At 39.7% G+C, this 15531-nt stretch overlaps 1 protein-coding gene across 3 annotated transcripts in view; it reads right to left on the bottom strand.

The window, feature by feature from the left end:
* Positions 1-13977, bottom strand: part of SMARCA1 (SWI/SNF related, matrix associated, actin dependent regulator of chromatin, subfamily a, member 1) — a 35590-nt gene extending 21613 nt beyond the window's left edge. Inside the window, exons 1-11 of one of the 3 annotated variants that reach the window (XR_009278516.1) lie at positions 13805-13976; positions 9800-9886; positions 7002-7168; positions 5991-6091; positions 5769-5869; positions 5308-5487; positions 3820-3975; positions 3447-3578; positions 1895-1963; positions 1053-1162; positions 166-392 (exon numbers count right to left, since the gene is read on the bottom strand). Coding sequence is in view for 2 of the 3 variants with exons in the window: in XM_058847474.1 (XP_058703457.1) it covers positions 166-392; positions 1053-1162; positions 1895-1963; positions 3447-3578; positions 3820-3975; positions 5308-5487; positions 5769-5869; positions 5991-6091; positions 7002-7168; positions 9800-9886; positions 13805-13891 (1417 nt within the window). In the remaining variant the exon portion in view is untranslated. Of the gene's footprint in view, positions 1-165; positions 393-1052; positions 1163-1894; positions 1964-3446; positions 3579-3819; positions 3976-5307; positions 5488-5768; positions 5870-5990; positions 6092-7001; positions 7169-9799; positions 9887-13804 lie in introns of all 3 variants that reach the window. The other 2 variants (XM_058847474.1, XM_058847473.1) reach the window with 2 other exon arrangements.
* Between the last annotated feature and the right edge of the window lie 1554 nt (positions 13978-15531).

The raw sequence follows: 15531 nt of genomic DNA, 5'->3' as shown, positions 1-15531 counted from the left end.
TTGCCCTCGTGTGTTAAGATCTACAGAAAATTAATTTTCAACAAAAACCTCACAGAAAGTGATGAATATATTCGCTGCAGGAAAGGCTAAACATGTGCTGTTTTTGAAAGACACTTGAACTTACAAGGAACATTCAGATCACTGCTGTCCATAAACAGTACTTACCCTGTTCTCTGAGTTTTGCCAGCAGTTTATCCAGGACTAACATTTTACCACTGTTGGTGATGAGATGAGTGTCAGTGGTGTAAGGAGGGCCTGGCTCAGCACCATCAAATAGGTAAGGATGGTTACAGCACTTCCGCAGCTGCATCAGAATATTCAGCAGACGCATCTTATCCATTTTGCCAGCTGAATTCAGGATATCAATATCTTTCATCAGGATCCTGGTATACCTGAGGTTTTAAGGGCAGTTTTGAACTACTTCACAGTTTTTATTTGAATGAATGAATGAAACCCTGCAATATCCCAATTCTTATTTCTGGATGTGAGAGGTGGCTTTGTTTATATAACAATGAGCTATATTATGAAACTTGGCAAAAACATCTGACTGATAGTAAGGACTTCTAAATTTATACCTAAATACAAAAGGGAATCTCTCTGCAAGCAACAATGATCTGTCATACACTGGATTATTTTAAACTTTCATTTTAGCAGTACGAAGTGGGTTAAAAATATCACTTATTTGACAGGAACTGCTACACTGACCTGGCTCTTTGTCTTACATCTCTTCTGGGTATGTAGCTGCTCAAGGTTTTATTTTAATTTCAGGTAAGATTTTTTATGCATACATACTTGGATCAAAGGAGGAAGCTTACGAGGCGTTTGTTCTTTCAAATAAACTAAAGGGAGGAAAAAAGTTTCTGCTTTCTTCCTCTCAGCTCTTTTCATTACCCTTCCTGAAACTTGTGTATTTCTTACAAAAGGCCTAGGACAGCTGCAACTAAGTTTTTCTATCTGACTGTCTCAACAAAAAACTGTAAGGAAAAAAGTAACAATGTGGAGAGCGATAGTGCTTAACAGAAAAGAATCTTACCTTGATGTAAATAACTCACCATTCTCTCTGCATTTTGCTGAGGCCAAGATAAATTTTTACTTCCTTCTTTGGAGGCAAACTCTTTTCTACTTCACCTTTTATGCGACGTAAGAGAAATGGCTTCAAAACCTACACAAATTAGGATGTTTTACACAGATAAATGGATAAAATTGACTGCCACAAATACAAAATTAACAGATTCAATTATCTAATATTTATTCAGAATTAATCAGTATCTATTGCTGTCATGATGACTCCATGAGAAAAATTCTGCTAAATTCTGCAAAACAAAGTTGTCCAGCAATGACTAAACTCACATATAAATATGTGTCTACCTATATAAGGGTTGTCATAATTACCCCAGTTGTTATCTTAAACAGGGGCCACACCCATAAGTTCATAAAACTTAATCCTCTTAACATAAACCCTATAGCAGGGACAAAACACACCAACATTTCAAGTATAACAATGCACGTTGTACGTATGTATGTTTGCTACTACAAAGAAATGTCTTCTCTCATGCACAATAAAACAAAGGTAGAAGCATGCCTTTATTCAGACTAGTATGACATTTATCAGTATACTATTCACAATAATAAATGGTTTCAAAAAGATCACAAAATTATTTCTTTTCATATTTTATATTCAGATTTGCCTGCTTCAAACAGTAACACACAAAAAGTAGTACTTATGATAGGAAGCTCCAATGCTTAATTCATGGAAATTCTGCTAGGCATTCCTGTAGCTAAATACCTCCATGTTCATCTTTTCAACTTTGAGATGAAGGGGAAAATAATCTGGTTTTCCTCTTCACAGTGTGCATGCTAATGACGACATGTGAAAACAACTTTAATTACTTACAGCATGAAGTCTCTCTACAAGTTTCTGATCACCAAGACAATTTTTAGTGTCAAACCATGAGTCAAAATCCTGTGGTGAGAAACAGCACAATTGGTTTGAACAGTTTTATCATCTGTACTTTTAACAGACATATATTGACTCTCTTTCATTCCAGCTGAGAGTGGCATAAATCTTGAGACAAATTACTTCTGTGAAAGAACAATCAGTCTGCAAGTCTGTGCCATCTCCCTAGTATGTTGTAACATTGGAGTCAAGTGCATCACTCTGTAGACAAAATATTATTATACCCTGCTTAACATACATCAACTTTCCATGCTCATCACTGCAGTGTCCAAGAGCTTCCCATCAGCGCTTATGTGATTGTTGAGGGTTGGGTGTCCCTCCTTTTGTTCCTTCTCACCTATGGAATTTTTTGCCCATTAGTTGCAGGAAAACCTGATGGCTCGTATTTGTTGGGTACTTGAAAAACACAGAGTTTGGCTAGGCCCAGGGGGGAAGGGGGCAGGGGAGGGGGAGGGCAGGGGCAAATGGGGGCTGGCCGGCTTCTTAGGCTGGAGAACAGGACGCTCTCTCTCAGAACTGTTGCCGTTTGGAGAAGGGAATTCGTCATCACCCAGACGGAGCTGCTTCTTCTTCGTTGGTGGCCTCGCACCCCCTATCCCCTATCCTGCCGGGACGTGTGGCAGGCACCGCCGCGGAGCTGCTGATCCACCTCAGCCACCGGCCCAGGATCTCTGCTCATCCCTGCTGTTCCAGCTGAGTGTTCCTCAGAGCCCTGCAGGAGCACTGGGACTCACTGCCCCAGGGGGTTTGTGAAGCAAAGCCTCTCCTCCATCCCTTCCCATCTTGGCCGAAAAGGCTGTCACCGGGTCCCTGGTTCTGTTTTGTAGCTAACGCTGTAGTTATTGTTGTTTGTTTGCCTGGTTATACATACTAGTAAAGAACTGTTATTCCTATCCCCAGATCTCTGCCTGAGAGCCCCTTGATTTCAGAATTATACTAATTCGGAGGGAGAGGATCTACATTTTCATTCCAAGGGAGGCTCCTACCCTCCCTACCAGACACCTGTCTTCAAAACGGAGACAGTGATGATGGGACAAGAAGTTAAAAAAAAACAACCTGAATCCTTAAGAAAATTAAATGGACAGCAGAGCAAAAATAACATAAGCAAGTAATACAAGCACAAAGATTAACATCACATTAACAGTAAAAGTGAAGAAAGATTACTCTCAAGTTCTGAATTTTAAAAAAATGGCTTATGCCTATTTTGATGCTTCATATTCTTGATACTTCATTGCAAATTTTGCATAATTTTTGAACTACTTAAAGTATAACATTTGCTATTAATGGTCTGAGGCCTCATCCACACCAGCAGAATGCACTGTTTTAACTAGGTGGAGTAAAAGAAGTAGTGTACAGTAAGCCACAGAGCTTTCCTTGAACCTTGGTTGTGCACAACGTCCATCTCCTACTAGGCTGGTCATTCTTCTCTTCTACTGACAGCAGCCTGGGAATCAATATAACAATACTGTACTTACAAACATCAACTTACATCTGCAGAATTGAAGACATCAGGTAAAAGGAAATTGAGTAATGCCCACAGCTCATGGAGGTTATTCTGTAAAGGAGTTCCTGTAAGCAACAATCGATTTGTTGTCTTGAATTCACGTACAATCTCTGACAGCTGGAAACACAACATAGTTATTAACACCATCTACACTAAAGCACAGTGAATCAGTTTTTGAAACCTAAAACAATGTAAATTAAACTTACAGTGAGACACTATAAAATTCATATTTACCACCCAGTAGTTCATTGATTCTATTTTAAAAAAACACCACACCTAACACTTAAAATCTGCTCAAAGCAGATGCAATCTTTTTGTACCAAACTAACTTCAAAGTATAAAACAATTTCAAATTTACCTTAGACTTCTCATTCTTTATTCTGTGGGCTTCATCAATTACCAGGTACCTCCAGTTAAATTTCTTGAAAACTGATTTCTCTTTAATTATCATTTCATATGATGTTACACAAACATCCCATTCACCAGGCATCATAACATCACGGATAAATGCAGCCTGAAGCAGAAGAACTGGATTAATAAACATTTATAAATATGAACAATTTTTATGGCATCAGGGGAAGCTGTCTCCACCACCATCACTGATGCACTAAACTAGCATCAGTGCTAGTTTACTAGTTTCAGTTACTGAAACAGTTACTGAAATTCAGTTACGGAAACAGTAATAAAAACTTTCAATCCTTTGTACTTTAAGCACAGAAAAAGCTGGAGTTAAGCAAAACACAAATCAGTTGCTACTCAAAATTACCTATTTGCTCTTCATCATTTCTCTGTAATTCAAACAGAGTACATACAACCAAAAGGAGAAAAAAAACCTTCAAAATTAACTCACCCAAAGACATAATCCACAAAAATGCATCAAAACAACACATCCCACTCCCAACTATCTTTTCTCTTCCCCAAATACCTTCCTCTTCTGTCCCATCTGTTTTGCAAGGCACACATTATGGCATATAAATCTTTTCACATGAAACATCATCCCATGTGAAAGCCACAGACAGGTCTCCTGTGGCGCACCTGAGGCCATTTCCTCTTGTCCTATCTCTTACAAAAACAAGTTCCCTCAGCCGCTCTTCCTAAGCTCTGTTCCCTTTTCTGAACACACTTCTGCACCTCAATGCAGTGTGTTCAGTGTGCAGTGTCCAGCACAGGGGGACAGTCACTGTCCTGGTCCTGCTAGCCACACCATGGCAGGTACAAGCCAGGATGCCACTAGCCTTCCTGGCCACACTGCCAGCTCCTATTCCCTTTCTAGAATCTTTCTAGCCACAAGCAGTAACAGGCAGCCATACAATCCATATGAGCAGACACAGAATTCACAGAAACATCCAGCTTGTTCATCCCCTTCAGGCAGAAAAACATTCTATATCTATTTTAAGGCCTCCACAATGAAAGATGAAAAAGCTCCACAACAGAATCCTATTTACAAGGCCAGGCAGGCTTAAAAATACAAGAGTGGGAAAAGTCACCTGAAAAAAGGAGAAGAAAAAGGTAACAAAGTGAGTCCAATAAAGAAAAATGAGTACGCACTGTCACATTACAAATATGGAAGAGAGATAAAAAATAGGTGCAAAAATCAAAGAGAAAGACAACAGAAGAACAGACAACTCAAAAAGCTGTACTATGATCCCTGTCTATTATTACATCTACTGATCTTCAGTTTTTCCTTATAGTCATAAGCATAACATTTTGCATTTTCAGTATTAATGTAGTTAAAGATTACTAAAGTATACTCTAATTAAGGAAACAGCTTAGGGAGAATTTCAGGTACCCAACTGATATTTTTTTGCCAAATAATGCATACATTTCTGAAATGTAAAACACTTACTCTGGCATCTTTATCTCCAATAAGGCAAACAGCACGTAAGGACGGAACCCAGCGCTTGAATTCATTCATCCAGTTATGCAAAGTTGATTTTGGAACCAGGACCATATGTGGCCCAGGAATGTTTCGGTAATGCTTCAGATAGCCTAATAAAGCTATTGTTTGCAGAGTCTTACCAAGCCCCTGCATTGACAAAGACGGGAGAGAAAGAAACTTACTGAATTGAAATACCATAAAGAAATACTTTCAAACCATTTTCTTATCATATAATTTTGCCATTTGCTTAAAGCAAACTATACAAGAAATCTTTGCAATAGAATTTCTTTCATTACAACTTCAGATATGAAAAATCAGACTGCTGTAGAATGAAGCATACTACGGCACCTACATGAAATACTAAAAGCACTTCAATGTTGTATTTTGCTCAATAATTACCACAAAAAATCCAAAATATTACTGCTTACCATTTCATCTGCCAGAATACCATTAACTCCATTTTCATACAGTGAGATCATCCAGTTCAAACCTCTAACCTGATAATCTCTTAGTGTTCCTCCTTTCACATCTGTAAATGTAAGATTCCTCTAAGTAGAAAAATACTAATTATAAGTAGGAAATTTTAATTGCGATCTGCTCAGATCTTAATTACATCAAATCAATCACAGAGCTCCTGACACCATACTTACATGAAGGAGACTCCTCAAACCGAATACACACATTGGACGTTTTCCGACTCTCAGACAAGAGCTCTTCATCCTCCTCCTGCTCCGTGCGCCTGTGGCGGTACCTAAAGAAAGAATCCAACACTGATGTGTGAACAAAATCATTTCAAAAGACTGCTACAAACTCTAAAGACAAACTACAACAAAAACAATCACTGACCCAGAGTGTGAATGTTCTGGTGTCCTGACCAAACTCTCATCCTGTCAATATGTTATTCCTTAGGGGTCATTCCAGCTTTAATTAGAAAGGCTGATATGATGCCTTCTCTTTCAGAGCCACAACTATAATCTGACAATATCATGAGTTCTCTGAGGCACTTTTTAATGAGCAACACAGAAATACAAGACACATCAGTGCTAGCCATAGACTCAATTATTTGATAATTACAAAGTTCAGAAAAATCACACATTCAAATTTTAAAAAAGTTAAAATTTCTAAAATAGAATCTCATTTTGCAAACACTCAAAGAAAATTGTTGTTTGTTATTTCAGGACCTCTCAGAGGCACTACAGGCAGGCTCTACTGCAATACTAACACAGACCAGTGGAGAGAGACAGTTGGTGCTGAGGATCCAACATCCCCACTACGTCGACACTGCCTTGTCATAACCCAGTCTAGCCCCACCCTGGTCCAGTACCAGCTGGGTCACATCAGGTGGACTTCTGGAGTGCCCCTCCAGCATCGTGCAAAAGAAATTCAATTTGTGTGCTCCAAAGTCACCCCACAATACAGACCAAAGCATTTTCATGTGGCAAGAATCAGGCAACTTTTTTTAAAAGTGCATTTCTGATCCAAAGTCACGCTCATGTTGATGGAGCAGATGATGCTTTCAAACCAACCAGCTTTTAAAGAAATTGATACACCACTAATAGGAAATGGTCTGGATTTACCGAAAATACAATTGCTATGTACAATCTCTAGATTACGTTAAAAAGTCTAAGTTGAACATGTGAGAAGTCAGAAATAAAACATACTCCCCAGCTGAAATCAAACTCTGTTTTTCATCTTTCTTCATCCGTGGCCGTCCAAGCTTGACTTTCAGTGGAGATGTTGGCGATTTTTGTGCTGCAGGTTGAATAAAATGTGCAAAAAGCTCTGTCTGCTTCAGGAGGAATTCAAACCTTTTTGCTCGATCTGCTTTCTAGTTTCCAAAGTGGAGAATAAAAAATAAAGAAAAATAGATAACTTTTCTTCATAAAAACATCTTTTTGTTAAGAAATTTTGTTAAGAATTTAGACGCTCATGAGAACAACTTGTATGATGAAAGACTGACAAGACCATCTGTGAAACAACTCTGAGGGCCATTCACTGCACACCAGCAGTGGTGAAGGGATGTTTTAATCTTTGTCTACAAAAGACAAAGACAAAACTAAAGTAATGACCTACAGTAAGGGATGAAATCCTAACCTTGCTCACCAGTGGCAGAACTTTCATCAGCTTGAAGGCTATTAGAATTTGATCAAAGATAACAGTGTAGTAGCTCTGCTTTTAGAATTATTTCTGAAGTAATGGATGAACTGCTTTCACTCAAGTTTGTGAATTTTGCTGTCAGATTTCAAATTTCAAGCATTTCAGTTTTGCCATTTCAATGGGACATATGCATTTCACTATGTCACACAGCAAAATGTGGCCTTCCTTATACTTAGAAAATAACGTGTTACATCATTTTTAAGAAAAATATGATAAAATGTAAATTCTATCTGAGAGAATACAATTGGTATCAGTTTCTCTATGAGAAATCTAAGCATCATGTAACACCGTAGCACATAAGGCAATTTCCATTTTGATCTCGTATCAGGATGTAGACAGCAGAAGTGAAATGTGGGAACTGACAATGGTAAAATAAGAGATTTTCAGGCTTCAGGCATGAACTTGAGCCTATGTGAAACTAGTTCTCACTCTGGCATGAGAAATCATAAGGAGGACTCCAAACACTCCTTAAAAAAGTAAAACAGCCTTTGCAGGTGTTGTCTAGATCCTTGTTGTTTACTTGCAAGAAACAGCCAAGGGGTAGTGTTCCCAATTGTCCAATGATGGTCATGTGTTGGTTTAATGAACAATGAGAGTTTTACCCTTCAGACCTTCTCAAAACTGTCTATAAAAGAAGATCTGGAAGAATAAAACTTGCTCTCTTTTGCAACCAAGCTAAGAGAGTGTGTCATGCTTCCGCCGTTCCTAATATAGTGTGACAGTGAAACTGTACTTCTGAATTGTAATCTTTCCAAAAAATACTCGACCCACAGAAAGCCGTTCTGCGGGTCACTTAAAACAAGCACATCATCCACAACAGCAGAATCGCCAAAGGGCAGTTAAGAATGATCCTGAAGTGCAATGCAAGATCTCGCCACATGAGGGCACTGCGTTTCTTTAACAGCGCACAACTTGGCAGCAAAGGAACATCTTGGCTACGATCTCCTAGGAAAAAAAAAATTACTGCTTTTTCCTCCCTTGCATTATTATTAGAAAATTTCTGTAAATAACTTGACAACCGAATAAAATGTAAATATCAAGTGAAACGTTTATGAAAAATAAATTCTAGAAGGGAGAAGTAGAGACACAATGTTTATGATCATCAGTATAAACACCAATCCATTCAGACAATTCACAGTTAAAAAATAATACACGATTGTTTTGGAAAAATAATTATTGGTAAGGACCTATATTGAATGACACAATATAATTTTCTGCCTGCAATATTATCGGCTTAGTATAAGCAGTATGTTTTGCTAAAACAGTAAAGGTCTAGCTCACAACTGCACAACTGGTAAGAGGTAGATTTTTTGATACCTAACCCCTTTGCCTCTTAGGACAACTGAACTAACACTGTAATTTAGGAAAGCTGGAAAGTCACCAGGTATTACTGTGAAACAAGTCAGGCTGTTTACTCAACACATATTCACTGTGTCTCTTCCCTTTGGCTAGAAATCAGGTATTCATACACGTAGGTATCAATTTTTCTATGTCTAACAGTTATATTCTTCCCTGACTTCTGTGATATCCGGACCTTTCAGACTCCACTGCAATTACTAGGCATCCATTTAATGTTAAGTCTTTTAAAAACAATACAAGATAGAGGTACCACCTTAAACCAAGAACTTTCTACAAATGTCATTCAAGGAGTCTTATAATGTCCTCCAGGTTTTTGCCACTTTGTAACACAGAAGTTACCCTGTTACATGTCCTCTCCAGCACTACAAGCTCTCAACACTGGTGTCATGGAGAGATCCTCTTTTGCATTGTTATGGCACACATATTATCAGGCATTTCAGTATTTAAAACCTTAATGTTTTTATATGAGAGAAACTGGCAGCTTCGGTATTTCAGTTCAGTATGAAGTAGTTTAAGGATGCCTCTGATATGACCCAAGGAGTCAAATAAAACTGGCAGAGACAGATTCGAAACAAAATGGGGAGAGCTCTAAATATAAAATGCCATTGAATAGTAACTCCTTACCACAGATGGGTGTGGATAACCAAAAAAGAAACCACAAAACAAAAAATCTACTGACAACTACTGAGTATAAAAATCACAGGCTACAACTCCAAAAATCATGCAAAAATACTTAGAAGAATGGGAGAGTATTTAACAGAACTACCACTACCTGACCTGTTAGTCACTGTGAGAGACAGAACATCTAGACATCTAATTGAATCTTGATCCATTTTTCTTTTCTGACACATCCAGTCTGCAAGAACTCATAACTGTGCTGATCCTGTTCCAACAACCAAGTGCCATAAGGAGCTGCAGTACGTTTTGTCATGAAAGTACTTACCATCTTCTCTTCATATTCTGGGTCAACTTCTTTTTCAGGTCTAGCTGCCTTTGGAGGAAGTTTAAGGTGAAACGGGGGATCATTTTTCTGTAATTCAAAAGTTAAACATTTTATAAAAACCATTTTATTTACTCTTTTAGCAAAATGTATCAAATTGAAAAAAACTAAAACTGCAAGACAAGTATGCTACTTTTAAAAAATAATTATTTCAAAATTAAATGAGTGCACTAATCATATAATTTCACCAAAAGCAAAACCTCACGTCCACAATGAAAATAAAGGTCCTCATATTTATCTCTACAAGTAGGATCCAAATTGAAAGAAATTACTGAAAAAACACAAAGTTTAATCTTTCACAAAGATCTTGCTGTAAATGCATAATTAAGTTTAACAACCTGAAAATACATTTCTAAAAATTTAAAATTTTTGGTTTCTAAATGTCAGATTCTTAACTGAAAGTTCCTGGCATTTGCATTTTGGTTAGGTTTTGTCTGCTTCCATTTCTAGATGAACAGTCACAAGTTCAACTGGAAACACAGCTTAACTACACTTACCCATAAACCTAGGAAGATATGCAATCAACCAATTCAATCCATGGAGCAACAACTCCATGGTATACTCAGACAACTGAAGAACCACCTTATTTATGATATATGAAAGAAATCTAAGTAATTTTAACTAAAATGGCTGACTTTTGTAGTTTATGAGATTCATACCTGTCTTCAATTGTGAAGCTCAAAGCAGGTTTTCCACAACTGTATTGGTAAAATGATGAAATGGAAGACTTTTTTCCCCCCTAATTTAGGAAAATTTTCCTAATTGGTCTTTGAAATATGCCAATAAAAATAAACCTATTTTGAGATGCATTAAGTTACACAAATGTTTTTGAAAAGCTCTGAATAAACTGAAAGGAGCTGCCAGAGTGCATGTCTGCATAAAATTTAGCAATGCAGAGTATTAATCTGCTTTAAGTACTTTGAGTATCAGACTACTATTAAATACATGAAATTAAAATAATAATTACTCTAAACTATTCAGGGTCCAGTAGCAAAGCCAGGCCAAAATGGTACCAAATTTTTAAAAATCTGTTAAGCAACATTAAATTTAAATTTCAGAACTATTACTGATAAATACACACGCCAGCTTTTTCTTTAAATACAATCATGCAAATGGGAGCAATATTTTCTGAAGTCAGAGATTACTGTTTCAAGTTTTGCCGAAAGCCATAATTCTCTGCAGAAGTGTACAGTACTAAGTGTATAATGAAGCTGCTTGACAGCTTAATGATTTTATAAATGCTCCAGCTCACCTTTGCAAGGCCAAATGTTGCAAATAGGTAGGATTAGAAATGTTCTATTCACTTAAATGTTTTTCAATCATACAGGTGATCAGCTCATCTCAGAAAGCAAGGTTTCTCCAACATGCCAAAGAGCATGTTATATATACATGAATATACAGATGTGTATATTCACACCTCCATTATATTACTATACAACATACATTCCAAAAAGAGAGACTGACGTTTATTATCAGGTCCAGTCCTTCAACTGAAGTGTTAAATTATTCCTTAAATGAAAACAAACTGACAGTAGGCCATTTCAGGCATCTCCCTCACTTGCCCTAAAAATGAATTTAGATAGATATGTGTTACTGGAAAAAAGCTGTATGTCTGCCCCAGGTAAGTATAAAGTTTCTTCAAGCAGAACAACTCAATATTATGAGAAACCCTTAAAACTCAAAGCTTTCCAAGTAAATTGCAATGCAATATTATCTAAGTCCCAAGGCAGATAGCTGCAATGACAGTTATGTTGTTATTCAGATTATCCCAGAAGGATAAAACTTACGGTGGCATACAAACAAATTTATTCTGAAATAAGCGTTTCTGAATAACACACTCTGAGTGAGTTAAAGTAGTAAATGAGATGACATATTACTGCAGCCACAGTACGTAAAATCACCCTGTACATTTTACACTTCAAGAAAAAGCACACTGTCCCTGTCCCCCCGCAAAACACTACTTACCGCAGTGTTTCTGTTGAATATTGATGGCTCAAATATCGGAAATAATAAGCAGGAGATTATCAAAAGCCAGTGAAAGAGACAAACAAGATACATGCATCCCTGTGCCCCTCCTCTTCCTCACAACTCAAAATGGGGAGAATATGCTGCAGGTTCACTAAAATACAGCACTGTGCTGGTGGTGCCAGACAGGCAGGGACAGGCATCATATCCAAACTTGCTTCTGCATAATGCTCTGAATTACAAAAATCTACGCCTTGACAATTACTATATTTTGATATGAATAAGAATATTTCCCCTTACAACTGGACAATGTGCCTTTATACAATATAGAAACTTAAAATATTTAATGAAGTCTGAGAGTTTTTCCATAGAAACCTTACACAACGTATCTTCATCACTTAGACAGCTGACTTGTCAGGAACCAGGACTGCAGAAGTCTCAGTGCAATTCAGCACCACAAAACTACTTTCATTTTTAACTCAGGAAACTCTAAAAATTTGTCTCTACTCTAGAAACGACTTCCGTTATAGATTAGACAGTCCCCTGAAAACCGCTGTCATTTAAACACCTTACAACATCCCTGCAGCACTTTCAAAAGACCCTGAGTATTCCAAGAATACAAAATACTCCCCTTAAAATCTCTAATAACTACCCTAAACAGAGTTCTTAAAATCAGGCTGAGAGATTTCTATCCAGAAAGTTTAACAGACCCAAAGTGAGGAGGCCCCATGAACACCTAAATAAACAACTGGGAACAAGAACTACTGCTGCTTTAGTTGACTTTACTCTTATAATTTGTGCTACTGAAAACTCTGAACAGATGCACCAAGAATAACTAGAATTCCTTCCGTGTTTGACTCCCATATACAAGGTGGAAATACATTTCCAAATAGTCAGTAATACAGTTTTGGTAATACAGCGAAGACTATTTATAAAGTAAAACATTGAGAGGGGAGCAGAGCACAACAGGTTGCATGACTGCCACGTTATGCAGACGCTGTACTGTACAGTTGACTTGCATAAAATTTTGCAGAACAAGTATATATACATATATATATATATATATATATATATATATATGTGTGTGTGTGTTTCTATATAATAGAGAAATGGCCCTTAAACATTTTCCCCTAAGCAACCAAGTAAAGTTCAGGATTACACTGCACTGTGTCCCATAATTGTTTGTATACAGAATAAAATAAAGCTTCAAACATTCCTCACAGGCAAAATGGACTATCAGTAACTGAGATAAAAAATCGTAATACATTGTTATCAGTAGCTGCACAATTTTCTCCAGTATCACATATTATGTACGGTCCTCATTCCTGCTAAGTTTTTTCTAAGATTCATTCCTCGGGTTAAATCTTGTTCTGTTTCCAAGGATACCTGAATACGTCACTTTCTACATATCTTGTGTCTTTCTTCCAAAAAACTAAAGAGAGGCGGCTGGCAGCCATACGTGTTCTCTCGAGGGGTATATTCTGCATCAGGGTACAATTCGAGGTGGGCAGGCGGCAGAGGGAGGCCCTGACCTCAGTCAGCCGCGAACTCTCCGGGCCGTCCCCGCGACACTCCCACCCCAAGCCCTCGGAGCTCCTGGGTCAGGGACAGCTTTCGTCAGGGCACGGAAAAAAAAAAACAACAGGGCGGGGAGCTCCGGAAGATGGGCCCTACAGGAGCACCCAGGCCGCGAGGCTGACAGGGGGTCTGCACGGGCTCAACGGCCCCAGCCCCGAGCCCGGGGTCGAGCCGGGGACATCGCAGGGCCGCACGGACGATAGCCACTGCCAGGGCGATGCCGAAGGGCAGGCATGGGGACAGGGGTGTGTCCGGGTGGGGCTGGCCCGTAGGGCCCTCGCGGGCCACGGCGGAGGGACCCGGGAGGCCTCACGGCCGGGCGACGCAGGCCGAGCAGCGGCTGCAGAAGGGGGCGACCAGGCCAGGCTCCACCACCCGCAGGGGCCCCCCAGAGCGGAGCGGTACCTCCTCAGCGCCGGGATCCTGCGCGGCGGCCGTGGCGGAGGATGTGGAGGCTCGAGGCTCCTCGCCAGGGCCGGAGCCCGGGTCCATGTTGAGCTCGGTGGGTGCCGGAGGCACGGGGGAGCGGGGGCGGCCCCCTCACGCCGCGCGGTCCCGCCCCTCCGCCCAGTCCTCGCCGCGCGACTCTCGCGACACCTCCGCGGGCGGGGGCCGCGCTCGCGCCTGCCGCGCCCCCCGAGGCGGATGGTGCGGGCCCGGGTAGCGGGTCCCGCCCGGTCCGGGCCCGACGCGGGGATCGGCGGCTCCACTGCTCCCCTCTTCCCGAGTGACACCGCAGTTCTCAAGAGAGAGCGCGGCCAGCGCCGCTGCATAATACCACAGACTGGTTTGGGGTCCGCCCTCCTGCCATGGGCAGTGACACTTAACGCTATCCCAAGTTTCTCCAAGCTCCATCCAACTTGGCCTTTAACACTTACCGGGATCCAAGGGCAGCCACAGCTTCTCTGGGAAACCTGTGCCCGTGCCTCACCACCCTCACATTAAAGAATTTCTCACAAATAATCCAAATCTCAGTTTAAAACCGTTCCCCCTTGTCCTATCTGCCCATGTAAAATGTTGCTCTCCCTCCTTCATGAGCCCCCTTCAAGAACTGAAAGGCTGTATCTCCCTAGAGCCTCCTTTTCAGGCTGAGCAGTCCCATCTCAGCCTTTCCCCACAGCAGAGGTGCTCCAGCCTCCAAACGACCTCCATGGCCTCCTCTGGAATCACTCCAACGTGTCCATGTCATGCTGGGGACCCCAGGGCTGGGTGAGAGTCTCACCAGAGCAGGGCAGAGGGGCAGGATCCCATCCCTCAATATGCTGCCCTCAGTGCTTTGGATTCAGCCCAGCAGTTCCAAACTGTGAAAAACGAGGTTCACATAATTTTTACAGAATTTAAAAGTTTAATAAAAAAGACAAGTAGGAGAAAAAAATAAAGTATACAGATACGACCAGGTGTCTCTGCATTCAGCCAAGAGAGCACACCTTACTAACAAAGGATTGTCTCTTAAAAACAGAATCCTACTACATATCCATAAATTCTCATACATCTTCATACATTTTTCTTAGGATCTTTGGTGTTCTTCTGTTTAGTTTTCTCTTGCCCCCTTCCCAATAGATCAATCTTCTTGGTGCCATCGAGATTTACATTCCCTGATACAAGAAATGCAATAAATTCCTCCCCCCAGAGTTCTGGTCACTGCTGTCTTCGTCTGGATAAGATAGTTTACAAATGCAGGAGTTCTCTAGCTATTTTTTTTTTTCTCAGTCTTTGGGTTATACAAACAAAAGCAGTTTTTATTTTAATACTATGCCATAGCCTAACATATATGTATTATACTACTATTTCTAAGTTTCATCAATAACAGAAATAAAGAAAACTATATTAATACAACAAAAATTTCTATTCTTATACACATAACATTCATTTTAATATTTGTGAAAAGACAACAATATAATATGTATCTATAACACAAACCCTGTTCCAAAGGGCAAGTGTGTTTTCCTAAACTGCCTCAGGTGGTACCAGAGAGAAAATCATCTGTAAGCATCTGCAGGGCTAAGAGGTACTAGTGGAGTTCACAAAGCAAAAATAGCTTACAGGATTTTAATTTTTTTCCTGAGCAATTTTAAATTCAGCAGTGTTTGCACATTTCTTTTGAAAATTGCAATAATGAAGCCACTCAGTTT

This window comes from Poecile atricapillus, chromosome 12 (assembly GCF_030490865.1).
Source record: "Poecile atricapillus isolate bPoeAtr1 chromosome 12, bPoeAtr1.hap1, whole genome shotgun sequence".
In the NCBI taxonomy this organism is placed as follows: domain Eukaryota; kingdom Metazoa; phylum Chordata; class Aves; order Passeriformes; family Paridae; genus Poecile; species Poecile atricapillus.
Note: the sequence above shows the minus strand (reverse complement) of the source record. Positions and strands in the feature narration are given on the sequence as shown.